Source organism: Panthera pardus, unplaced genomic scaffold (genome assembly GCF_024362965.1).
Source record: "Panthera pardus isolate Hobbes unplaced genomic scaffold, ASM2436296v1 HiC_scaffold_12, whole genome shotgun sequence".
Taxonomy (NCBI): domain Eukaryota; kingdom Metazoa; phylum Chordata; class Mammalia; order Carnivora; family Felidae; genus Panthera; species Panthera pardus.
The window spans coordinates 9,924,109-9,949,753 of NW_026526677.1; the positions used below are offsets into that span (position 1 = coordinate 9,924,109).

The following is a 25,645-nucleotide window of genomic DNA, read 5'->3' on the forward strand; positions in this document are numbered from 1 at the left end:
TATTACCTGCTTTTAACAGGAGCCAGACACTGCCCTGTCCCAGGAGGCTGGGAATAGGGACTATGGGGAAAAGACCCTCCCCTCTTCTCTCCTCCTCGCTTTCAGGCCACCCAGCTGGGCAGAAGAACCGAGGGGATACAGGCCAGGTGCAGGATGAGGGTGTGGGGAGCCCAGGTGGTCTCCCACCCTGGACCCCTCCCTTTCCCCCCTCCTCCCGCTCATGACCACCCCCCCACCAGCTGTGGCCGCTGGCTGAGTCTCGGCCATTGTCCCAGGGAACGGGGGAGGGTGGGGACCCGGCACAGTGGGAGGCTTGTGCCCTGCCCACACCTCCCCCCCAGCCGTCAATGGGGCACTTGTCAATTCATGTCCCAAACATGGCGGAAATCCCGTCGGCCACGTGGCTGTGGGCAGGGGAGGCCAGGGCCTAAGGATGCTGGCCAGGCCTAGCTGATCAGAACCTGGGGCTGACAGGGGCCAAGGCCCAAGCCTGTCCCCACCATGCTCCTGAGGAGCGATCCCAGGCCTCTGAATCTGAGGGCACCCTGGCTCCAGGCGGATGGCTGGCAGCCAGGATGGCAAGGGGTCAGGGGACTGCTCACCTTAGCACCCCCATGATGCCCCAAGGGACTCCTAAGGTCAGGGAGGCCCAGCTGCTCATGTGGGTCCCCCTTCATTGTCTTGGACCCTTGGCAAGTGAGCTGACCTCCCTGAGTCTCAGCTCCCTTCTCTCTCAAGTGAAGCAGGGACCCCCGCATCACGGAATAGTCATGAGTCTTTGACGAGATGGTAGGAAAGCTCTTCCCTCCCGGAGGCCATTCCTCAAATATCATTCATTGTTGTTTCCATCTCTCTCGGGGCTCCCCTCTCCTCTCCTGCCCAGGCTGTACCCCTCTCCCCCCAAGCCTCCCCTCCTAACTGCGTATCTGCTCCAGAGAGCCTCTGGGGGGGCCTCCAACTTCCTCCTGAGTCCCTCTGAACCATGACCCGTCCGCTGATATTCCGGTGCATACAGAGCCAAGTCCGGCCTCCAGACTTTGGCTCTAGCCCCCCACCTCCACCCCGGCGGGTTAGCCTTCTGTGACCGCCTGTCTGCCCCAGCAGCCCCTCCTCAATCACAGAGGGCCCCCAGTACTGTCACTTATATCCCAATATTGACTAAGTTACTCAACATGCTCCAAACTAGTTCACTCTGGGACCGGGCACAGTAGGCTCTCACCTCCTTTGGTTTGAACTTTCTATCTTTATTAATATGATCAGTGATTAATACAATCACTGCTAGCCGTCCCCGCTTCAGGCTTCAACTTATGACCAGAGCCTTCTCACACACAACGTCTTCAGGTCAGATGCTTGATTTTGCAAGCCACCCTTTGCATTTTGCATCAAGTCCCCGGTTAGCTTGGGGCTGAATGATAAGGATATGGCTCTTAAGCCACTGCCATCAGGTCCTTCGATCTGAGCCACCGTTGCCTTTACTCCCTCTCAATTTCTTGCCAAAAAATGCAGAAGAACCTCATCTCCTCCAGGGGACCTGGAATCTTTAGCTACCCTTGGGCTATACCTATGTTCTCCCTTGGTCCCCACACTTGTGGGGTAGCCACGGGCTACCACCCTGTCCTCAGGTCGACGCAAGGCTCACAGTCCCAAGATGCTCCCAAGCCAGGTCCAACAGAACTGAGCCCAGAAGCTGCAACCTGTTCTGTGTATGGGAACCCACACGCGTCCCCAGGGATCTTCAGTTTGCTCTGGGGACCCCCAGCCCTGAGTCTACAGGGCCAAGTTAGCTCCCACCCGATGGCCCCATCCCTCTCCCACAGGGACCGGGGCAGGCAGGCTGGGGAGGGCCCTCCCCACAGAAGCAGAGTGGAGACCCTGCAGCTTGGGGGGAAGGCCAGTGACCCACGTCCATCTGTATTCACACACCAGCACGTCCCACACACAGGTGTGTGCCCAAGGGCCCAGTGACGCACACATGATCTCGTACAGACGCACAGGCGCGCACACACACACACACACACGGGGGCTTACCCTTCTCATGCTGACACACACGTGCACACGCCGGCAAGCTCCACATGTGCCCATTCATTCATCCATTCAAACGATCAATGAGCATATATCATGTGTCAGGCACAGTGCTTGGCTCTGGTACGATAATGAACAAAACAAAACCTCCTGCCCACAAGGAGCTGACATTCTGGAGGCAGAGTCAGAGGACTGGATGGGGACTGGATGGGTAAAAACCCACAGCATTTAGAAGGTGACAAATGCTATGGAGAAAATAAAGCGGAGGGAGGGAGTTGGGATGGCAGGAGGGCAGGGATGCGCTGCAATTTTAAATAGGACAGTCAGGGACGGCCTCGCTGAAAAGAGCTAGGAAGGTGGTGAGCCACGTGGACACCTGAGAAGAGCATTCCGGGCCCATAGGGAGCCAGTGCAAAGGCCCTGAGGCATGAGCATGCCTGTGCATGTTCACATACTAGCACATTTCCCAGACTTGAACACGGGTGCACACAAGCGCTCACTGACCCAATGGCAGGCCCAGGCCAACCCCCCTCCCGATCAGGTCTAGCTGGAGCCAGATCCAAAAGAGCCAACTCAGTGTCACAGACTCCCAGCTGCCCCCTCCCCTCCCCCAGGCCACAGACCGCGGGGGTGGGAGGAGAACCACAGAGTGGGGAAGACAGCTCGGGGACTGAGATGGCGAAGAGGGCAGTGAGAGAAGGCCCCAAGGGATCAAGGGTCCCCAAACTCCATGGAGGGACAGAGGCCGTGGCCGTGCAGCCTGAGGGCTGGAGAGCCCTAGGTCCTACAGAGACAGGGCTTTCCCCCTGATGCAGGCTGGAGGCAGGCGGAGGACAGGACGCGCTGGAGCAGCCATATGCCAGGCCAGGGGAGGCTCTGGACCCCACTGCCCCCATCCCAGCCGGCGTCGTGCCCTTCCCTCCCCTCCCCCTCCAGGCCTTGGCCGTGGGGTCTCACTGCTTGCGTCACACAGCCTTGACCGGACGCGTGAGGACTCTGAGGGTCCTAGAGGTCAAGCGGCTGAATGGAAGTCACCTCGCCCAGCCACTGGCGGTGGGTCAGGAACCTCAGCTCTGGAGGACAGTCTCCTGACCCAGGATCCCGCTTCTGCCCTGCTGCGGCCACCCTGAGCGAGCCTGACCCGTCTCCTTCCTCTCCTGCCTCGGCACCTCCCTCTCAAAAATAAGAGGGCACCACTACGCTCCCACAGAGCCCCAGGACTCCCGGGGAGGCCGCTTATGCAAAAACCTCCGGCCTGGGTGCGGCAGGCAAAGACAAAGGACAGTCAGCCCCTTCCCCTTCCCCATCCCCCCACACCCCTCCCCGCCAGCCCAAGGCCCAAGTTCCCCATCTCCGAGATGCAGGGTGGGGCCCCAGCTGGAGGCTGGAAGGAGCGCCAGACCTGCACGAAGCTGGGTCCCTGCGTGCAGAGTGCATTCAACGAGGCTGGGAGAAGCGGCCCAGAACGGGTGAGGGGCTTTCCCCAAAGCACACAGCGCCAGCCACAGGCCCCGGCCCAAGGTGGGGCACCGACCTACGCCCGCGCGTGAATCGACAAATCCTCAAAGTGGGGAGCAGAATACCTACAGTGAGCCTGTCGAACTCGGCTGGGCAAGCCCCTTGGGACAATAATCGCAACCCAGGCTGCCGCAGTCCCCACAGAAACCCTGAGCAGTGGGTACTGTGACCCCAAGTGCATTCCCATTTTAAGGATGAGAAAGTGGAGGCACAAAGGAGTGCGGTGACAAGCCCAGGAGAAGGGCGGTGGGCAGGCTGCGGAGCCAGCGACAGACCCTGGCAGCGCCCCCCTCCAGTGAGTGCATCAGGCCATTACACCACCCAACACCTGCCCCTAACCCTGGGGCTACCCACACCCAGGGGCAGCGGGGGCTGAAGACTTTCATAGGGGAGGCGACGTCCCCCCCATACACACCCAGGCTGTGAGGGAAACTGAGGCCCAAAAGAGGGGGCCGTGATGAGGAAGAAGGTGGAAGAAAGGGCAGGCAGCCTGGGTAGGGCAGGGCCACCCCCGGTTAATGAGCCAGTTAATGATTTCTGCTCCCCGTTCTTATCAGAGGGCAAAGTCCAAGGGCAGCAGCCAATCAGAGTCCTGCCGGGCTGTTACCCAGCAGCCTCAGCTGCCAGAACCCCCTAGTCCTGCGAGCCCTTGGGAGTCAGGGAGTGGGGGCCAGGTCCCTAGGAGGAGGCCATTCTGTCCAGAGACACCTGTCTTTCCCCCAGATACTCTGTTCGGCCCTGCCTGAGACCCCAAGGGGCACTCTGCCAAGTCCCCAGACTCAGGAGAGGCCCTGAGGCAAGCAGGTTGGGAAAGGCCTGCACCCCGCACTGACCCCAGGCCCTCCCAGAGAGCTGGCGTCCTGGGGTGCACCCCCCACCCCACCTTTGTTCACATAGCCATCGTGGCCTCCAATGACCCTGAGAACATTTCCTGCCCTCTCCCTTGCCCGGCCCATGTGGCCCCGCGCTGGGTGTTGGGGACACGGATGAGTCAGACCCCCCACTATTTATTTCCCCTCTGGTTGGACTCAGGGGCTGGGGAGGTAGGGCTGGGGCGGGACTCCTTCAGAGGGCTCCAGGGGGACTCAGAAGGCACCCCATCTCATATTCCTGACAATCAGGGGTCCGGCTGCCTCCCCCATCCGCCTCCTCCCTGGTGCACTGCAGAGACAGACAGACAGACAGACAGGCTGATATGGGGCACAGCGCCACACGATAACACATCCCAACTCTGCCCCAGACTCCTGTTGAGGGTGGGCATCCTTGCCCAAAAGTCGTCAGGTGGCCTTCCCCCGTGGCCTCCTCCTGCCCTCTGGAGGCAGAGATGCTGGTCCCCACAGGAAGGCCACCCTTCCTCCCCCAAGGCCCTGGGGGCAGAGGAGAGAGTGGGGGGGTGGTCCTTGGTATCAGCTCTGCTTAATGCTGGCTAACTCCCCCCTCTCGGAGCTGCAGTCTTGGCCCCGGGGAAAGGGGACCCGTGCCAGCCCCTCCCTCAAGAGGCTTTCAGATCAGGACCCTGGTGCTCTGGGGGGCTGTGGGGAGCCCAGCCGCCCCCACCCCCTGTGCATCGGGAGTCCACGAGTTTGTCTCTGTTTGGTGGCTAAAAAGAACCTCGCTGGGGGGCACCTGGGTGGCTCAGTTGGCTAAGCGTCGGACTCTTGGTTTCGGCTCAGGTCATGATCTCACGGTTTGTGAGTTTGAGCCCCGCATCGGGCTCTGTGCTGACCGCGCGGAGCCTCCTTAGGATTCTCTCTGTCCCTCTCTCTCTGCCCCTCCCCCGCTCGCTGTCTCTGTCTCTCTCTCAAAAATAAATAAATAAAAACTTAAAAAAAAAAAAAAAGAACCTTATCAGAAGCCCCTGCTCTGATCCAATCCACCTGCCTACTCCAGGAGAGGACATGAGACCAAAGAAGGGAAGTCACCGGCCCAAGCCGCCCATCGGGCCTTGAAGGAGCAGAAACCCAGCCTCCCACCTCCAGCCCTTGTGGGGCTCTAGAGGCCCCCCAGCCTTTCAAAGGTCTTTTCAGCACCTCCTGGAAGCCCAGTTCCCCTCAGGCTGTAAGGCTTCCTCCACAGCACCTGTTTTTTGGGGCCGGGCAGGCGGCGGACGGCAGGGGGCGGTGGGGAATGTGCCCCTGGAACCAGACTTCGGCACCCTCCACCTTTTATGCTCAAAAACATCCCTCCTTCCCAGGGCTGGGAGACAAGGCTCAGCAGATCTGAAAGTATCATCAAGACCTTCCCTGCCACCCCCTCCTGTCTGGCAGCTGAGGAAAAGGGGCCCAGAGAGGGTGAGGGCTCAGCACAGGGTCACAGAGCTCTCAGCGGCAGGGGCCGAGTTGGCCCCAGAGCCTCTAAGGTTCTATCGGGATCTGCTGATGCTGTCTTGGCCCTGTCCCTGACTAGGTTCTGGGAACCCAAGGCCCCACCCGATCAGGATGAGAGGAATATACCTGCCAAGGCGACGCTGTTACCTGCCGGGACCCAGTGCATCCTGCCTGGAGGGTCCCCTCTCTGCAAGGCCCTGTGCCCGCCGATCCGGGCGGCCGTAGCCTCCTTCTAGGGGATTAGCAGGGCGGTCACGGGGGCCCGGCTGTACCAGCCTGGAGGGGCCGCCCCGTCCCAGCCTCCCACCCGAGGCCCAAAGCGCCTTAGCCCCCCAGCCCACCACCCTGGGGTGGGGCACAGCCTGGCTCACCGCACAGGGCAGGACCCAGGACATGTGCTGGGTGTTCCTAGAGAGGGGCGATGTCAGACAAGGGGTCTCGACAGGCCCCTGCCCTTCAGCAAAGCCCTTTTCCAGCCCAGAGCTGAAGGCACAGACCCTGCCCGTCGTGCCCACTGTCCACAGAGAGTGACCAAGGCCAAGCTAGCACCAGGACGAGAACTCAGGTTCCAGCCCCAAGTGCGAGAGTTCAGGAACGACGTACCCACATGCTCAACACTCACTTGCTTTCACACTCACACTCACGAACACACTCGGGCCTGTCCCCCACGCACCATGGAACACCTGATCCCTGCCAGGCTTTCCCCTCCCAAGTGGCCAGGGAGAGTCCTAACCCTTAGCACCCGCCCACCTTCCCCCCCATCTCAGGCTCTGGGAACACTTCTCCGGCCCCTGGCTCCCTCCACCCACCTCAGCGGGCAGCCCCACACCCCCCACCCCCCTGCTCCCCACAGACATTCTTGAGTCTCCTCTTATCTCTCCGGAGGGAGCAGCACAGCCTCCCTGCCAGGCCGGCCGCATGGCTGAGCTGTGGCGTCAGCCCCCACCCCCCACCCACGGCCAGGAAGGAAAGTTTGGCTCAGGAGGTGGGGAGCCTGGGCCAGCTGGGCCCACCCCTGTGCCTGGGGCACGGGGTCCTGTAGGAAGCATTGGGGGGGGGGCTGGCCCCTGGGTCATCCAGGGTATCTAGCCGGCTCAGGGCACCCCCAAAACAATACCCCCAAGCAAGGAGCAATGTCCCTTTCCTGCTTCCCCAGGGGCCTCCAGCCCCCTTGAGGGTTCATAAAGGATGAACAGCATCTAGAGAGAACAAGTCACCTGGGAGGTGACTGCCTAGGACCCTCAAATGGCCCAACCACCTCAGGATCAACCATTTAACCTAGTCCAAGCCTGGTTTCTTGGGGTCCGGGTCTGCTGGGGTGTCCACAACCCTGAAGTGAGGAGGCCCGGGGCTAGGGATGTCCTCACAGACTCAGCAAACAGGAGTGGACAAAGGCTGCTACCCCCCAAGTCACAGAAAGGGAGACGCTGAGGCAAAGAAAGGCCTTCCTTTCTCCCTCCTGGACACCAAAGGTATCGGGGTACGAGGCTTGAGCCTCGGGCCACGATTCGCGGCTCTGCAGCCAGACGGCCCCAGCACCGTGGTGCCCCGTGGACCACCCCACCCCCAGAGGCAGGTTCCCACTGAGGAGGATGTGGGCTTAGGGACTGGAGAGAGGGTAGGGACAGAGGCTTGGCTACCCGAGTTGGTGGCGAGGAGCACAAGAGGGGCCAGAGGGTCTGGCTAGATGTTCCCGTGAGGGTCTGAGAAGCAGAGTGGGCTGGGAGATGTCAGCCTGCACCTCTGCCTTCTCCTCCCACACTGTCCCATCCCTCCTGAATCCAGCACCCTGGAGGAGGGGGACAGACCTGGAGGAGGGGCAGAGGCTACTCAGGAAGAGGGGAGGACAGTCTGGTTAGATGCAGGAGCAGATCTCCAAAACCACAGTGTGGGGTGGGGGGGTGGGGAGCAGGGGTAGAAGAAAATACTGTAGGGTGTGTGTAGATCCCAGCCCCGGGGAGGGTCCTATCAGGGTCGAGGCGAGGCGGTGAGGTCATTCCTGGGGTGGGGAGCAACGGCCAGAGGAGGCAGGGCTCCAGGGACAGGTGTGGGTGAAACAGCCCCGAGGAATCTCAGAGGGCCGGCACGATGCAGTTCACAACTTTGGGAGGGTCTCAGGGCGCAGAGGTGGCTGGCGGCAGGGATGCGGACTTCAAGAAGGTTCTAGCCCCGGAAAGCCTTTGGGGGTGGGGGGAATCCAGCCCACGGAGGAATGTTGGGGAGGGGTTCCAAGCCCCGGGCAGGGGAGGGGTAGCTGCTTCAATGGGAATTTCAGCCTTGCGGGAGAGAGCAGCCTTGCAGAAAGCGGCTGACAGTCTTGAAGGGGGTCCTAGTCTCAGAGAAGCACAGTGGGGACGTCTCAGCTCCTAGGAGTCAGGCTGGGGGTAGGGTGTCCGCTTGAATGGGACCCAGGGGCCTGAATCTCTAGGCAGGGGGCCCAGACTCTGGAAGGCATGCTGGGGGCTGGGGTACCAGCCTAAGAGGCATGGAAGATCCTGGAAGGCATCCTGGGGTTCCCGCCTCAAAGGGGGTCTGGGAGTCTGGGTCTGTACGCGGTTCCAGGGAAGCACAGTAAAGGGTCCCCAAACTCGGGAAGGGCACTGGGAGTGGGAAGTGTCAGATTTTAGGGGGCGGGGGATTGCAGATCCTGGGAAGCATTTAGAAGGAAGGACCAAGCATGGAAGGGGAGGCAGCTTCAAGGAAGTTGTGCGCTGCGGGGAGCAGGGAGGGGGTGCCCAACTTTGGTGGAGGTGGGCAGTAACCTCCAGGAGACTCCCAGCCCCGGGAGCCAGCGCGGCAGGCTGGTGCCAGCCTGGGGGGGTTGGGGTGGGGGGCGCCCGGCCCAGAGGAGGCATCCTGGGGAGTCCCGGCGTGGTGGAAGCATAGTCGCGGGTCCCGGGCCCTGGAGGGATCGGCCCGGGGGTTCCCAGCGCGAGGCGGGTCGCCGTCCTCCCCCCCCTTCGCCGCCCCCCCCCCCCAACCCCGGTCCCTCACCTTCGAAAAAGCGCTGCAGCGCCTCCGTCTCGTCCACCACCTCCATGTCCGGCCTGCCCGGCGCGCACTCCGCCCCGGCCCCGCTACAGCCCGGCCCGGGGGCGCGGCATCGCCGGCGCGGCCCGCGCGACAGTCCCGGCTCGGCTCCGGCTGCGGTCCCGCCCGGCCCGCCTCCGCGCTCGCCCCTCGCGCGGCCCTGGCCCGGCCCCCGCCCGCCCCCCGCGCCCCGCCCGCCGCGCCCTGCGCCCCCTGCCGGCCGGGCCCGCGCTGCAGCCCCGCGGCCGGGGGAGCCGCGGGGTCCTACCGGGGTTGGGGGGCGCGTGCGGGCCGGGCAGGGGCGGGGTGGCGGGGGCCGCGGCCACGCCCTGCCCCGTAGTCCCCGCCCTCCCCTCGGGCAGGGGAGGGTAGCAGGATTCTGAATCTTAGTCTCAGAGCAAACCTCAGAAGGCACCCCCTTTCCTCCCCTTGCCCACCCCCACCTCAGCAAGAACACCAACCCACATCCGGTGAGCACTGTGTCAGACTCGCAGTCGGGACGTCACAGGTGTCAAGTTACCTCGTTTGACCCTCTCAGGTGTCCCACCAAGGAGATACGGTTATGGGCCTTTTCCAGATGAGGAAACTGAGGCTCAGTGATGCTCAGGACTGTCGGAGGAAGCGCTGCCCTGTGTAACTTTTCCGTGACGATGGAAACGTTCCCTGCCTTGTCCAGCGTATGGAAGCCACTGGCCACATGTGGCTCCTGAGCGCTTGGAATGTGGCTAGGGAGGCTGAGGAACTGCCTTTTCCATTTTATTTCATTTCAAGCAGGTCAGATTCGTTTTTGTTTTTGTTTTTAATGCTTATTTACTATTTTTGAGAGAGAGAGAGAGAGTGTGAGCGGGGGAGGGACAGAAAGAGAGGGAGACACAGAATCCGAAGCAGGCTCCGGGCTCTGAGCTGTCAGCACAAAGCCCGATGCCGGGCTCGAACTCATGAACTGTGAGATCTTGACCTGAGCCGAAGTCAGATGCTTAACCGACCGGAGCAAGGAGTTCAAATTTAAATGACCGTGTGTGGCTGCGGTGTTGGACAGCACAGATCTAAAGATTTCGAGGTAATTGGGGTCAAAGGCAGCATTCGGAGCCAGATCCTGGCTGGCCTGGAACATGGCCTCTCAGTCACTGTTTCTCTGTGTGCTGGTGTGAGGCCCGAAGGTTCTACCTCCTAAACCCACCATCCCCGTCTCTCTGTCTCCACTTCAGGGGCACCTCCTCGTCTCTATTCTGTCCAACTGCACTGCCTCTCCCCTCAGTGATGGGCTCCAGAACCTCCCAAACCACTCTTTTGGAAATGTAAATCAGATCATGTTGTTCCTTTGCCAAAATCAGTAGTTTCCCCTTGCGTTCAAAACAATAGCTAAACCTCTTGCCCTGGTTCCTGAGGCCTCGTACCATCTGCCCCAGCCTACACCACTGCCCTCCGCTCCTGCTCTTCTCTCCACCGAGGCCTCCTTGCCGTCACTCGAACACGCCAGGCACGCCTCTGCCCTGCGTGCTGTTCCACCTGTCTATGATGCTTGTCCCCACATGACTGGTTCCTTCTCAGGAGTCAGGTCTTGGATCGGTCATCACATCTCTGACCACCCTACCTAAAGCAGTTCCCCCTACCTACCTTTCTTTCTCACCGTGTACAAGACTTTTACTTAGTTTTTGTGATTACCCTTCTTGCTGTAGATTGGAAGCTCTGTGAGGGTAAGAGATTGTTCTCGCTCGGTCACCGCTCTAGCTTCAACGCCAAGAAACACTACCTGGGACGCAGTGCGGGCTCGGTAAACGTACATGGAACGAATGTAGGATGATGGCGTCTTCCAACTGCGGAACACCTCTGACGCTTTGCAAGCCGAGAATTGTGGCATCTTGGACCCAGCGCACGGTCTCACGACGGAGCGGAGTTGCCCATAGCCTCCTGGGATCCCGAGATCCGGCAAGTCAGAGCTGGGAAACCGAGCCCACCTGACCACCGTTTGACAGATGGAGGGACCTACCCCAGGGGGGTAGGAGGACGGCCGGCAGTTGGAGACGCCAGCCCGGCCAGCCGAGCACGCACCACGCTGATGGCCCCCCAGACGAGCATGGGGGGACACGAGCCGGGCTGCTCAGTGGGCATGGGCGTGGGAAACTGCTCCCACCCAGGCAGCCCTCCCCATCCTCGGGGGCCAGCCATGGGGGAGGGGCGGCCGGTGCCAGAGCCCCAGATGTGGCCCAGTCAGCAGGCCCGCGGTGGCCCACCGAGGAGGGTCAATGCCACGACAGTTCTGGGGCTGGGGGAGGGGGCGCCCAGGCCGGCGGACGCCTCACAATGAGGTTTTGTCCCTGCGGGGGCCGCTCTCCGAGCTGTTGCTCTTAGATATATAGAATGGGATCTTGCTGGAGGCCCCAGCTGTGTGTGCTGACCCGGACTCCCCCCGCAGGGGCCGGGCTGCGAAGGGGGGAGAGGGCCACACTGAGATGCCTATTCTTTTCCAGCTGATACACCCCAGAGGTTTTTCTCCCTCTGCAGCCTCCCTTAAGACAATTGTTATTCTCTGCCCTGCCCCCTCCCCCACCCGGTCAGGCCTGCCTGCGGACAGAGTAGGCACCCGCCTTCGCCATGTGATTTTTGAACATGAATTGATTTTAGGAGTCGCCCGGGGACCAGCTGGAAAGCCGGCTCCTTTCGAAGCCTCCACCTACCCACAGGTCCTTCCGCCATATTCCACGTGGCGCCGAAATGTCCACCGTCTGAGGGCCATCGTGGCGAGCCGAGCGTGGTCCTCGTATTGGTCCTCAAAGGAGTGGGATATGCACCTGTCGTCCCCGCCACCCTGACGCCTCAAGTTGGGTTGTTAAGCCTCTGAGGGTAGCCTTGAAGCTGGATGCTGGGGGGGGCGGGTGGGGGGTGGAGGTTCCAGTTAATCCTGTGGGAGGTGGCCTGGCCCTACCCTCTCCCCTGATTTCCACTATGCCAGTGAGCCCTCGTGGTTCCCACCTCTGGGCTGGGGGAGAGGAGGGGCTTAAGTCCCAGACTCCAGGGCTGAGCCGGAAGTCCATGCCGCCACCCCCAAACTCCATAATGAAGTTGGGGTCCAAGCCTGGCTGGGGCAGGGCGGTAGCTAGGGGCTGGAGAGGGAGCTCAAGGGAATCTTGCGTGACCGGGGCTTTGAGGGAGCCATCCATAGAGATGAGTCCCCATCCGCCAAGCCGTTTTAACGAGTGAGCAACCGATTTTTCATCCCTGGCCCAGCAGACGCAGCTGATCCCTGCAGCCATTTCCGCCATCCTCCAAGGCCTGCCCTCCGGTCCTTGGAGGACTCGTCTGTAAATCAGCCTATTATTCCCGCCTCGCAGTGTGTAGGTGAAAAGCCGGGGGAGTGATCAATACATGTTGCTTTCCTCCACTCCGGCTCACTTCCCTCGGCCCTTGAGTGGCCGCAGGGCCGGCAGGAGGCAGCACTGGGGAGAGGGAGCTACAGACTTGAGGGGCACTGGAGTAACAGAGCAGCGGGGCCCCGAGGCCAGCCCAGGAGCCAGGGGGCCGGGGACTCATCAGCTAGCCAGATGGCCAGGCCTCCCTACTGCAGGAGTCCTGATGGCCCCATGGGCTCATACAGCCCTGGCATCTGCCCATTTTACAGAGGAAGAGAGGAAGGCCCAAGGTATGTGGGAATGTAGTGTCAGCGAGGCCAGGGGGTGAGAGAGGTCAGGGGAGCCCTGCAGGACATTCGCTCTCCCACCTCCCTCCCAGCTGAGACGGAAGGGGCTGACCACAGGGCCCAAGTGGGGATGGGGGGGCACAGCGCCGCCCCAGCCCTTCCCCATTCCATCTTCTGTGTGACCTTGGGCAAGTCACAGAACCTCTCTGGCCCTCTGTGTCTTCTGCTTCTGCACTAATTGGATAGGGTAATTTGCAAACTCAGACTGTACAGTGGGAAGAGCCTCTGAAAACCACACAGGTGAGGGTGGAGGCCAGAGTCCTCAGCCAGGAGGCCTGAATTCTGGTCCTAGATCTGTCCCCACAGCCTGAGTCACCTTAAGTACGACTTGGCCCTTATCGGGCCTCAGCTTCTGCTTCTGTCCAAAGAGGCTGGGGTTGGAAGAAAGGCACCGCTCCATCACCTTCCCCCAAACTTCACCAAGTAGGGTCACTCTGGACTCCGGGGTGAGAGGGTGGGCAGTGTAGGAAAGGGAAGGTCAAGGTCAGGTCAGAGCTTGGCCGGGTCAGTGCCTGGGCCGCACTGTGCCATCGCCCTGCGACTGGCTGGAGGAACAGCGCCACCTGCCGTGTGGAGGAGGCAGGTCAGGCCTGGTGCCAGCGGGAGGCCCCACTCACCCAGGCCCTGCAGCGGCTCCCCAGGCCTCAGTGTCCCCAGGATGGGCTGGGGTCCCTGGGGTTCCCTGAGTGCGCCTGGCTGGGTATTGTGCACCCTGCTGAGGAAGCACTCAGCAAAGATTTCCAGTGGCGCTTGCATTTCGGTGCTACCCTGCTGGTGGCGGGGGGGCGGGGGGGGGGGGTGTTGGAGTTAGTGGCCTCCTCTCTCTGTTCTAGTTCTCAGTATCGGGGGGAAGGCGTGGGAACTGTCTGACCAACCTGGTGCCCCACATGCCGGCTCTGTGGTCTCTCACCCTCTCTGAGCCCCAGACCCCTCGGGGAGGAGAAAGGGACCGCCGAGTCCCGTCTTTCAAGGCCCTAATGGGGTCATGAACTCGGATCCCCTGGTAAGACTTTCACATGGGCAGGGCTCGACAAAGGCCTGCCCCCATTCGCGTGGGGCTTCGAGTGGCTTCTGTCCCTCTGAGTGTGGTCCTAGACCAGGGCATCGTGAGAGCCAGTCTCAGGGCCCCCCCCACCCCCATCTGCTGGGAAGACAGCACTCAAGGCAGCGAGGGTGCTTCTACATCCAGTTTATACACAGCTCTATACAATATACAGAAACCTTTATATACAGATATATTTATAGAATAAGCTATATTAATTTGTCTCTCCTTTTTACAGCAATATTAGTTTGGATCTTTCATACAGTAAGTACAAAAAGTCATGGGGGGATGGCACGTACAGTGCCTGAGTGTCTGTGGGGCCCAGCTGCTTGCTACCGATTGCATATGGAGGTCACCCAGGCCCCTGGGAGGACAGGCCCGCTCGAGGCTGGGAAAGCTTGTGCTGCAGTCTGGGGGACAGAGGGGGAGTGGGTCTGAGCCTAGCTGGGCTGAGGGGGGTGGCTCAGACCCCCCAAGTGCGGTGTCGGGAGGAGGGGAGAGATGGGCAGCAGGCCCATCCTGCAGGGGTGCGGTGGGGAGGGGGCGGGTTCGGGGTGGGCTGACCCTGGGGCCTCCAGGGCTGAGTCCGAGCCTGCCCCAGCCCCAAGTCTGTAACCTTCGTGTGGCTGCGGGCTTGGGGGTGGGGGGTCTGTCCCTGATGGCTCAGTCCTGGGCGTGGGTGGGGACCACGCCCCCTTAGAGGTCCCAGGGCCACCCTGGCAGAGGAGGAATTGAAAGGCCAGACACCAAGTCTCTCCCTGCAATTGGCTGAGGTGCTTGTTGGAACTTTACTCTGATTTACGATTTGTTTTTTTGTTTGTTTTTTTTTTTTAAACTCTAAGAGCTACTGATTCCATTTTGTTTCTGCGCTGGGCCCAGGCTATGCCAGCAGCGGGCCTGCAGCAGTGGGGGGGGGGGGGGGGGAGTGTCCTGGAGTCTTGGGAGAGGGTGGGTGTCAGAGAGGGAGGGAGGCCCAGCTCCCAGGTCTCTTGTTTCCATCCGTCAGGGTGGGCAGGGGTCCTAGGGCAGTGTCCAGGCCAGTCCCAGCTGTGTGTGGGACCAGGGTCAGGACGCAGGCCCCAGATACGAGTCATCATGAGATGAGGGTGTGGGGCGGGGCGTCTTGGTCAGGGGAGTGCGTCTAGCAGCCCCGGAGAGGCCGTGGGGGGCCAGAGTGGGGGAGTATGCCTCCGAGGAGACGAAGGCACAAGCGGGCAGTCAGCGTCTGGGCACACATCAGTTTTCCAAACCGGGGATCAGAGCAGCAGGTAGGACACATCTGAGACCGAGCCCGTCCTGCGCGCCGCTCCCCGCCCCACCCCCCCGCCCCGGGCACGGGCCCCCATCACAGTCACTGGCTGTGTTCTTGGCAGGCTGGGAAAGTGGCAGGGCAGGTAGGGTGGGGCGGGGGGCCCCAGCAGCCCCTTCCTCAGGAGCGCCACACACTCATGCACATGCACACACGCGCCACGCCAGCTCGGACCTTCCCCCACTGGGCTTCTGGGGAAAGGCTGGCCTCCACCTCCCTGTGGTTCCCCAACCCAGCAGGGGAGGAACCCCCCTCAGGTGTGGGCTGGGGAGGCCTCCAGTAACCCAGGACAGCCCCAGAGCCCCTGGCCCTCCTGCACCTCCTTTAGTCGGGTCCCACAATACCCTGCTCTTGGCCTCGCTTCCTGCCGACAGGACATTGATGGGGGGGGGGGGGGGCGCAGGGAGTAGGGAAGAAAACCCCGATGCTAGGAAGGAGCTCAGGCCAGTGAAGAGGGGGGTTGGGGGGGTGGGTGGGTGGAGGCATGTCTGGTTTCAGATCCCAGGGCCCGAGGCTGCCTAGGCGTGGGGGCGAGGTGATATAAAGGGGTTACACGGAGCCCTCAAAGGAAGGGGGATTTGGGTGCCCTCCTTCTTCCCAGGGCACTGACTCTGCAGCCAGGGGTGGTCACACCTGTGCCCTCCACCCTTTGAGTGGCCAGGATCCCTGGGGGTAGAAGGCAAGCCAGGAACTAATGGGCAGACAGGGCAGGCCAGGGTGCCCAGGACCCACTGCCAGAGGGATCGGCATGAGGGGCACGGAGCAGAGAAGCGGCAGTCTTGATCCCACCCTCCTCCAGGCCCCCCCAGGCCCCTCCAGGCTCCATGGCTGCCTTGGGCTCTGTGGAGCCTGGCCTTCCTCCTTTCCCTGCTCAGAACACACGATGGGGGAGAGGGGGGCTTGCAAGCCCAGGAAACATCCCGAGCCCAGCCCAGTGGCTTCTGTAAACATACACAGCACTGCGGGCCACCTTGGTGTGGGGTCACCCCAGGGGGCTGGCCAGCAGGCACCAGATCTGGGGGGTGGCCAGGGCAGATGCCAGCCTGGACCACAGACGTGAATATGTGGGGAGAGGGCTGCTCTCCATCTGGGCCCTGGGAGAGCAGCCAGAGGGCAGTGATGGGGAGTCAGCATGCCCACTGCCGGTCCTGGAATAGGGGGTGCCGGGATGCCCTGTGGGGGACAGGCAGGCCGAGAGCGCAGAGCGCTGCCCTGCCCACCGGGCCGGCTGCCCCAGGCTCCCCCCTGCATCACACCCCTCCCCAGTCTGGAGGACCCAGATCCCAGCCGCCTGGTGGTCCTAAGCTGAGGTAGGGACGTGGACCCCCAGCTCAGCAGCAGTGCCCCGTGCCTGAGGCTAAACCGGCCCCTGGGGGCCTCTCCTCAAAGCGGCCTGGCCCTGGGGGCAGCCACCAGGAGCCCGGGGGGCCACCTACTCTGGCCTGGGCCTCAGCCGGCAGCCACGCTTGGGGTGCTAGCGAGCCGAGATGACCAGGTCATCCTGCTTGGCGGGGCTGGCCCCTCGGCCGGTGGGGGTAGAAGTCCGGATCTTGTCCACTGCCAGGCACTCCTGGCTGCTGAGACCCGTGGGCGACAGGTCCATGGGCTCCCCCGAGGAGCTGAGCGGGAAAGAGGGCGAGAGTGAGATGCCCGAGGAGGGGTCGGCCGAGCCGGCAAACAGCCTCGGGGGCTTGGGCACCAGGTTGGGCTCGAACTGGGCGCGGAGCAGGATCTCTTGCTGGCTGGGGGACTTGGGGCCCTCGGCGTAGTCGCTGGTGGGGCTCTCGGGCACCACCATGCAGTAGAGGTCCTGGAAGGAGCTGCTCTTACTGTCCAGGTTGAAGAGGCTGTCGATGAACTCGGCGAACTCCAGCACCTGAGGGCTGGGCGAGTCCCCCAGGCGCCCGTTGTGCAGCGCGAGCTCGGCCCCCGGGGCCGCCCCGCCGCCGTCGCCGCCGCCCCCCTCCTCCTCGTTGGCCGCCGCGCTGGGGGGCCGCTCCGGGGTGACGCCCCCGCTGCCCAGAGCCGCCTCCAGGGGCTGCGTGTCCTGGGAGTGCTTGGACAGGCTGTCGGCCGCCAGCAGCTCGGTGCGCGAGCTCAGGGACGGGTTCTCCTCCGGGATGGCGGGGTCGATGTAGAAGAGGTGGCCCTCGTCGCGCTCCAGCACGGCGTGGAGGCTGGGTGAGCCGCGGATGCTGCGGAAGCCTGACGAGCGGCGCGAGTCGAAGCTGTACAGCGACTCGGTGTCTGAGAGGCTCTCCATGGTGGCCAGCGGCGCCCGCCGGGCCTGCAGCTCCGCCGCCAGCCGCTCCTGGGTGGACAGCAGCAGCAGCTCCACGGGGTCCTGGCGGGCCGCTGCGGCCGCGGCCACCGGGGACAGCAGCCGCCCCTCGGAGAAGCCCTCCAGGCTCACCTCGGACTGGGACTTGCTCCTACAGAGGGGAGGGCGGGGCAGGGAGGGGCGTGAGACTCAGGAGGGGCAGAGACTCCTCCCACTCGCTCCGGGCGGGAGGGACCTCGGGGAGGAGAGGAGGGGAAAGTCAATTTCGCGGTTGTTGAATGGCCTGGGGCAGGGGCCCTTATTTTTTTTCTTTTTCAGTTTTTTTATTTCTTAAAAGGGCTTTTTAAAAGTTTATTTTGAGAGCAAGCGAGAGAGCGCACAAGGAGGTGAGGGGCAGAAAGAAGGAGAGACAGAATCCCAAGCAAGGAGCCGGAGGTGGGGCTTAAACTCAAGAACCGAACCGTGAGATCATGACCTGAGCCTTGATCAAGAGTCCGACCCTTAACCTGCTGAGCCGCCCAGGCGCCCCAGGGACCCTTACTTACTTATTTATTTATGTTCATTTATTTTGACAGAGCGAGTGAGCAGGGGCAGGGCAGGGGGAGAGAGGGAGAGAGAGAGAGAGAGAGAGAGAGAGAGAGAGAGAGAGAGAGAGAGAGAGAGGAGACAGAGGATCCGAAGCAGGCTCCACACTGTCAGCTCAGAGCCTGATGTGGGCCTTGAACTCACAAACCGTGAGATCATGACCCGAGCCAAAATCAAGAGTCTGAGGCTTAACCGACTGAAACACCCAGGCGCCCCAGGGACCGTTGTTTTTTAAAAACAACTCCTGTTTGGCTGATGCTGTGGGTAAGGAGCCCTGAAGGCCTAAGGCCCCCGCTGGGAGCACTGCTGGGGCACCTTGTACCTGTGGGTAGCCTGAGACTCAGAGAGACTGGCTACCCCAGGTCACTCATGAGGCAATGGGGGGGGGGGGGAGAGGGAAGGGGGGAGGGGAAAGGGGGAAGCGGGGAGGGGGAAGGGGTAAGAGCACTGCCCAGAGCTGCCCCCACAGGTTCTCAGACCCTCAGCACCAGCACCACCCTTCCCCACCCCCTATCTCCCCCCACCCCCATCTCCCCCCACCTCTCCCAGGACTGTGATCACTTCCTTCCTCACACTGGGGTTCCTCCAGCCTCTGCCATGGGTTGGAGCCCTCTGCGGAAGGGACCGGACCGGGCAATGGCGGGGGGGGGGGGGGGGGGGGGGGGGGGGGTGCAGTGATGCAGCCGCTGCTGCGAGGGGACGCTGGCTCCCTCATGTGGTCATGTAGTTGCCACAGGAAATGCACAAATGGAAGAGCGAGAGACGTCCAGGTGTCCCTGCCAAGGGCGAGGAAGCAGCGACCACCCTTCTGAGCAGCCTCCTGGCCAAATCTGTAACCTGGGCGGGCAGGGTCCCAGAGGGCCAGGAAGACTCCCACCCGCCAGGAGGCACCCTGTAAGAGCCACCCCCTGGCAAGAGTGTGCGTGAATACGGAGTGTGGGTGGGCCTGGGAGCATGCACACACGGCTCTGTGTTCTGTGTACGGCAGGCACACCAAGCGTCTGTATGTCAGCTACCCCAAACGTGTCTCCGTGGTTCGGTCTGGGCACAGGTGCACTCACGCATTCACGTGCACGGCTGCCTGTCCTGGCGTGGGCTCTCTGTGCACTTAGAGCTATTTGTGAACACGTATGTCCGCTTCAACACGAACACGTATGTGTGCACGTATGTAAGTGCGTGGGTATCCATCTGTTTGGGACCAGATGGCCACGAGCGAACCTGTGTGCTTGTGGCCGTGTGTCTGTGCGTCCCTAGACGGCCACTATCCCACGCGGGCTTCAGTGATGGCAGGCTCGGGGGCAGTGGGAGCTGATCGGGAGACCCTGAGCAGAGGGGATCGAGATCGAGTTCTCCTGTGCACGTGCGCAGAGCTCCGTGAACACGTGGGCCCAGTACGTGCACAGAGTACACACGCGCACAGACAGTCGTGCTCTGGGACACACTGTGGCACCTGTAGCGGCCTCTGGGGTGGGCTGGGGCTGGGCGCCCGGGGCTCACCTGACGCTGCTATTTCGGTGGTCTGCGGTGGGCAGCTCTAGGGCGAGGCCGGCGGGCACGGGTGGCCCTGTGGGCAGCGGCTGCTGCTGGAAGATCAGCTCGGGAGTCAGGTCCACCTCAGTGGGGCTCACCATGACCTTAGCAGCAGAGAGCAGGGCCGTCTTTCCCTTGTTGTAGTTCTCCAGCACCTGGGGACGGGTCGGGCAAGCTGGTGGTGGTGGTGGTGGTGGAGGAGTGACAATCACATGGGGGGGGCGGGGCAGCAGGCCAGGCTTCTCAGGCCAGAGCCTCGTGGGGTGAGCCGGGCCCCGCCCCTGTCCCCCCACCCCAGGTCCCTGCCCCACCAGGAAGGCCTGCCCCACAGATGGGCCAGGCTGGGGTTTCCCTTCCCTATGGTCAGCTTTCCGCGGTCAGGTGATGGCTGAGGGTGCCCGTGGGTGGTGGTACACCTGTCAAGTGCCAGGTGGCCTCCAGGCCCTCTAAGCTCAGCCCGCCTCGGGGACAGGTCCCTGGGAATCTCCTAAGCTCCCCACTACGGGGCCACGTGGCGAAGTAGACCGCGGGGGCGTGGGGCCCAGAACACGAGCTCTGGTTCACTCCTCTGAGAGTCTGCACCCTTGCTCGTAACGTGGGGACGGAGACAGCCCAGCAGAGTGCTGCGGGGCGCTGAGGTGACGTCACTGCCCGGGGCCGCGCGGGGGCTCTCACCTTGTTGAGCCCCTCCATGACCACATAGGGGAGGTGCTCATGCAGCATGGCCGGCGAGATGATCACCTCGTTGAAGGCCTTGTTGTCGCCCCAGATGGCAAAGTACGTGGGCTCCTCCTGCTCACAGCAGCTGGGGACACAGGCGCCGGAGGGAAGCTGAGTGGGGGTGACTCCCTGGCCGAGGCCCCCAGGTCCCCGGGCTCCCTGCTCTCGCCTCACCCTGAGCCCCCACCCCCACCCCCACCCCAGCCAGGAACCGTTTATGCCAAATGGGCCTCAGCCGCCGTCCCTACACAGCCTACTACCCGCTCGCGGCCGGGGTCACACCTGCCCCAACCCTGGGCAGGAGGGGTCGCTGGGAAGGAGGACCCAGGCCCGACCCCCTGAGAGAGCACGAAGTAAGAGAGGTCGATGTGTAGCTTGTCCACCTTCGCGCTCCCACCCCTGCCCCGCCCCTGTCACAACCGCTGCCGTCTAATCCCGGAGGGGATGCCAAGTGACACCTGAGGTGTGAGCTGGCCGGGGCCTCAGGGTGACCCCTCCAGGGCCTCTGCTTTTACGTGGCCCCTAAATGGGAAGAGCTGCTCAGGAACAAAGTCTGACACGGCCAAGGGAGGAACCTGGAGTCCTCTGGACTTTTCTTCCGTTCCCAGTGCCCCAGGATAGGGCGACCCCTGCAGTGAGCGTCCCGGGCCAGTATCTCCCAGCCTCTGCCCACCACCCCCGCCCCGTCCCGTTCCGAGGGGTGACGAAGCAAGGCCAGCCCGGTCCCCCACCCCCCTGGCCGCTGCCTCCCCCCCAGCTGACCGGGGTCGTGGGCAGCACCCTACCAGCACTGCTCTGCTGGGTGGTTGTGGACCACGTGGATGATGCGGCCGGGTGGGTAGAGAGGGGTGCTGGCTGACAGGGCGATGGTCAGGTCGCTGGGGTGGGTCCAGAGCCGCGTGCTGGCCAGCGTGGCCACCTCCACCTCCTCAGGCAGCTCCGACTTGGGGATACATTTGGTGGCCCCCACGATAATTCGCCACTGTGCGGGGCAGGGGGGAGATGGGGAGAGAGCTGAGCAGGGCTGGCTGGGTGGGCAGGGGCAGAAGGGTCCTCAGAAGGAGGGCCCTTGGTGACAGGTGGGAGCTGGGATGGCCATGGGTGGAGGGAAGGACAGTGCCCACCTAAGGAGGCAGTGGCCGAGGCATATGGTGGCCAGGATGGCCAAACAGTGCCAAGGGCAGATGATAGGACACTGTTGAATGTCAGGGCTGGAAAGGGGCTGGAAGAGCAGTCAACCCCTTATCTAGAGGATGGGGAAACAGCCCAGCAAAGGGAAGGGACTTGCTCTAGGTCATTTCCTGAGTCAGAGACAGAACAGAACCCGAAGTTCATCGCAGTTGCACCTACCAGGCCTGGGCACGTCTGGATTGGCTCCCAGCTACCTGCCTCCTGGGCCTGACAAGGGCACAGGCCTGGGTCTGATAGGAACAGCTCTACCTTCCAGAACCAGGCTCCTCCAGGCAGACATGGCCCCCTAAGGCTTTGCTGCCCTGCCCACCTTTGCCACCTGATGCCTGACCCAGGGCCCTGCCTGCCGGAGGGTCATGGGCACCAAGGTTGGGAACAGGCCAAATTGGGCAGAGATGGTTAATGGGGTGGGGGCCGGCCTGGGGGTCCCAGGGGACAAGCTGGTGCAGGTCAGCCCCTGCCTGCCTGTCTCCGGGTACCTGGCCACAGCACCCGCCCCCGCCTGGCATGCTGAGGCCAGCTTGCCACAGGAGGAGCCCCCCAGTGTCCTCCTCTGAGACCTGATGAGGTATGAGGAAGGGCTGATCCTCTCCTTAGCCACAGCGGACATCAGAACAAAGTGCACCCAGATCCCCTCTGGCGGTGGCAGCCGGGCTCATGGAGCCCGGGGAGCCGCGGCGGGCTTGGCAGGGGGCTTCCTGTCGCAAAGTCGAAGCACCGGGCTTCGGGCCTGCTTTTTCTTGACTTTAGGAAGCTCTGGGTGATGGGGACTCAGGAGCCCTTGGTTCCCTTCCTGACTCAGTTACAGCTTGTGTAAGCAACAGCAAGTCCCCTGCCCACTCTGGGCCTCAGCCTCGGTTTCCCCCTCTGTACAAGGAGCAGGGAGACGTGGTGAGCTTGGAGGTCTGAGAGTTTGAGGGCCTGGTGTTCCCATGACATCAGCCACACACAGCCTGGCCTCACATGGCTGGGGCCTCTTGTGCTTTGTGCCAAGGGACAGGCAGGGCACAGGACAGGTGAGGTGCCCAGGGCCCAGCGTGCCCTGGCAGGAGGGAGGGGCGGGGGCTCACTTTAGGCTTCGTGCTTCGCTGCAGGACATCCAGGAGCTGTCTGCGGAAGCCTTCCAGCTGGGAGAGGCCGATCCTGGGGAAGGAGGCAAGACGGGTGTCAGCCTGGCCTGGCCAGGGCCCGGGAGAGGCGTGGGTTGTGGGGCAGAGCGGGCAGGCACATGGCAGCCACAGAAACAAAAAGACCACGCCATCAGGATCACAGGGTGGGAGGGGTGGACAGGCAGGTGGGAGTCAGCAGCTCGGCAGGGCCGAGCCAGGGAAGGGAGGTCAGGCAGGGTGGGGCCGCCCGTCCTCCGGCTCTGGGGGCTCTGGGATTCCCCCCGGGGAGATGGGAATCCCCCGGGGAGGGAGGAACAGTCGACCGGGATTGGGACCGGGACCGTGGAGAGAGGGCATAACTTGTGACTTGCGACTCGCCTGGGGACAAGGTCTTTGCCCAGAACCACAGCTGTCACAAATTCCTTGGAGTATTCCATGGCGTCCTCACTGCAAAGGAAGCCAGGGGGTGCTAAGGCAGGGGTGGTGAGCGGGCCCCGCTCCGGCACTCCTGGGGTCAGTCTGTGATTCGAGGCCCTCCGGGGAGCTCACGGGTGCCAGGCCAGGCCGCCCGCCGCCTGTCGCACCTTTCCTGCCAGTGAGGCTTTGCCGGGCGTGGATCCTGGGGTCTGCCTGGCATCTGACGCAGCAACCCCCCCGCGCTTAGCGGGCCATTCCCAGGCCCCCGTGAGACCAGAAGCCAGACTGCCCGGGGCCGGCTCCCAAGGCTTTAGCCCCCGCCAACCCAAGCCAACTCCGAGGCCCCAGGCTGCTCACCTCAGCAGGCCCCCTGGTGGGGAGTAGGCAAAGCACTTGAGGGTAGGGTACTGGGGGCGCAGAAGGAAGGAGAGGATGGCAGCAGTGCCTGCACCCAGGGAGTGGCCCACCACAATCAGGCCGTAGTGTTTGGTTCCGCGGCCCTGAAAACCGAGAGAAACCTGAGAGCCCTGCCCCGCTGACTGTCTGGACTAGCTGAAACCAGGGAGGCGGAAGGGTCTTCCCAGAGTCCCGGGATCGTGTCTGTGCTGTGCGGCTGCGGGGGCAGAGAGAGAGGGCCAAGCTAGACTCACGCAGAGCAACTTGTCGGGGGGACTCTTCTAACAAACTCCTACTCATCCTTCCAAACCTTGCTCAGAGTACCTCCTTGGAGAAGCCCTTTCTGATTTTCCAGGAGAGGCTGACTTCCTCCTAGACGCTGCATCTACACCTGTGGCAGACCTTCATACATGGTGACCATACTCTGGTGTAACAGCGTACGTTCTGTAAAGATTATACTCTGTTATAATCGCTTGTTCACCTGCCCCTGTTTCTGTGCCCCAGACGCTAGACTGGGCTCTCCGGGGACCAGGGACGGCTTGGCTTTGGGAAGAGCAGTTGGCAGCACCTCGGGAGATCACCCCGACCAGAGTGACCCCCTTTTGATCGGCTCTGCAACGATTTTCCATCGCCTGCTCTAGATTCTGAAGCCCCTGGCCCGAACCATCTTTGGGCCTCCAGTGCCTGGCGTGGAACAGGTGCTCACAACTGGGTGGGGCTGAGCAGGGGAGCCCAAGAAATGCTGGTGCAAAAGAGGAAGGCGTCAGAGCAGGTGGGAGGGACTGAGCAAGTGAGGAGGGGGCCGGGAGCCAGGCATCAAAGGAGGCTGTAGGAGCCTGGCCTGCTGGGGAGGCGCCACCGTTCAACGCATCCTGCCCCCAGTGTGGCCCTCGGGGAGGCAGGGCCAGCGTGGCCAGGGCTCGCTGGCAGGGAAAGTGCCTCACCAGGTCTCGCCCAAAGGCCTGGGACAGGACCATCTCCTGCTCCAGCTTCTTCTTGATATACTCAGCCGAGAGGACCATTCCCTGGGTAAGGAGGAACAGAGGTGGGTGTCACGGGCAGGGAGGGAGGGAGGTCTTTTAGAGACCAGTAAAAAACAGTGACTGGAAGCTCACTAATCCTGTCCTGTTTCCCCTTTGGCCCTCCTGACCACCTGGCTGTGGGGCCTGGTGGATACTTTCTCACATCAGTCCCAGCTCACAGATGACAAAATTGAGGCTCAGAAGAGTGGCATGTCTGTCTACCAGAAACCAGTGGTTTGGTGGAGGACGAGCCCCAGGAGGCTGCCAGTGAGGGAGGGGAGAGAGCGTCTGAGGGCGAGGGAGAGACCCCCTGGGTCCTGTGCTGCCAGGAGGTCAAGTAGGGTGAGGTGCTGCCTCCTCAGGCTTTACTGGGACAGTATCTGGGCCAGGTAGGACCGTGGGGGTCCTGGTGGGTGGGCCACAGTGAACTTCTAGACGAATCTGCACCTCAGGGGGGTGATGGGGGGTGGCACAAGCAGGGAGGCCCCCCACTGCAGCAACAAGACAGGTCTGTGTGCCAGCAGGGTTGGAGAGAAGGCAAGGGGCCCAGAACGGGGCGTACCTTGTGTCCTAGCCAGGTGCCGTGGTGCCCCTCCACAGGGAGGCGCTCAGCGTCACCAGTGAGGTCTGTCAGTGCATCCTTGTGGAAAGAGAGGACGGGTGAGGGGTGGGGTGAGGGGTGAGGATGACAGGCACCCCTCGGGAGCTGTGAGGGTGTCCACAGGGGCGGGCTGGGAGCCACAGGCAGCATACCTTAGGGGAAAGGGTTCCCCGGATACTGATCACCACCTTCTTCTTGTCATGGTCCACTGCCACGTAGAAGGGGGTCTCATAGACCTAGGATAAGGGGGTTCATGAGCCGAATGGCCTTGGGATGGGGCTAGACTTGGGGAATGAGTGACCTGAGCAGGTCTTCCTGCTACGGAATCGGCTCCCCTGGCCGCTGGGCCCGGCAGGGCTGGCGAGGGCTCCCTCCCCACCCGGCACACAGCCCGCCCTGCCCTCCAGGCTCCCCTCCAGCTCAGACAGCCTGAGAGCAGCTGTCCTGCCTGCAGGGTCTAGAAAGACCGCCGCCCCCTCCCCAGGCCCTCACTGCTTATTCCCTTGATCCCTTCCCCCAAAAGGCTGGCTGAGAAGCCCCAGTGTTTCGTGTGGGGTCGGGGACCACCTCCCAGCCCCAGAGGGAGTGCAGGCCCGGCGCGGGGGGCCCCTCACCGCGTCGTGGCAGGAGGTGTACACAATATCCACCGCGGTCATGTTCTCGTCCAGGAAGTGGCGCCGGATGGCAATGGCGTTGCAGCCACAGCAGTTGTCTTCCTCGATGGTGACTCCCGGGGCGAAGCGGGGCCGCGCAGGGCACAGGCAGCACCTGGTGAGGTGGCAGAGGGCTCAGAGACCCGGGAGAGTCATTCTCTCTGCCGTCCTCTCTGGAACCTCCCTCGCAAGTCC

The 25,645-nt window shown here is 62.7% G+C and overlaps 2 protein-coding genes across 11 annotated transcripts in view; both read right to left on the minus strand.

Moving 5' to 3' along the window:
- The window catches only part of MYRF (myelin regulatory factor), a 33,885-nt gene extending 24,851 nt beyond the window's left edge, over nucleotides 1-9,034 (minus strand). For 8 of the 10 annotated variants that reach the window (XM_053899624.1, XM_053899623.1, XM_053899629.1 and 5 more), the window contains exon 1: nucleotides 8,862-9,034. In XM_053899624.1, the coding sequence (XP_053755599.1) occupies nucleotides 8,862-8,907 (46 nt within the window). In that variant the 5' untranslated portion in view covers nucleotides 8,908-9,034. Of the gene's footprint in view, nucleotides 1-5,993; nucleotides 6,049-8,861 lie in introns of those variants that run through there. The other 2 variants (XM_053899625.1, XM_053899620.1) reach the window with 2 other exon arrangements.
- A 4,734-nt stretch (nucleotides 9,035-13,768) lies between these two features.
- DAGLA (diacylglycerol lipase alpha) overlaps nucleotides 13,769-25,645 on the minus strand; it is a 62,711-nt gene continuing 50,834 nt past the window's right edge. The window contains exons 10-20 of the mRNA XM_053899639.1: nucleotides 25,412-25,565; nucleotides 24,950-25,033; nucleotides 24,759-24,836; nucleotides 24,119-24,199; nucleotides 23,136-23,278; nucleotides 22,740-22,808; nucleotides 22,323-22,395; nucleotides 20,847-21,043; nucleotides 20,017-20,146; nucleotides 19,309-19,496; nucleotides 13,769-17,377 (exon numbers count right to left, since the gene is read on the minus strand). Of these exons, the coding sequence (XP_053755614.1) occupies nucleotides 16,420-17,377; nucleotides 19,309-19,496; nucleotides 20,017-20,146; nucleotides 20,847-21,043; nucleotides 22,323-22,395; nucleotides 22,740-22,808; nucleotides 23,136-23,278; nucleotides 24,119-24,199; nucleotides 24,759-24,836; nucleotides 24,950-25,033; nucleotides 25,412-25,565 (2,155 nt within the window). The 3' untranslated portion in view covers nucleotides 13,769-16,419. The remainder of the gene's footprint in view (nucleotides 17,378-19,308; nucleotides 19,497-20,016; nucleotides 20,147-20,846; nucleotides 21,044-22,322; nucleotides 22,396-22,739; nucleotides 22,809-23,135; nucleotides 23,279-24,118; nucleotides 24,200-24,758; nucleotides 24,837-24,949; nucleotides 25,034-25,411; nucleotides 25,566-25,645) is intronic.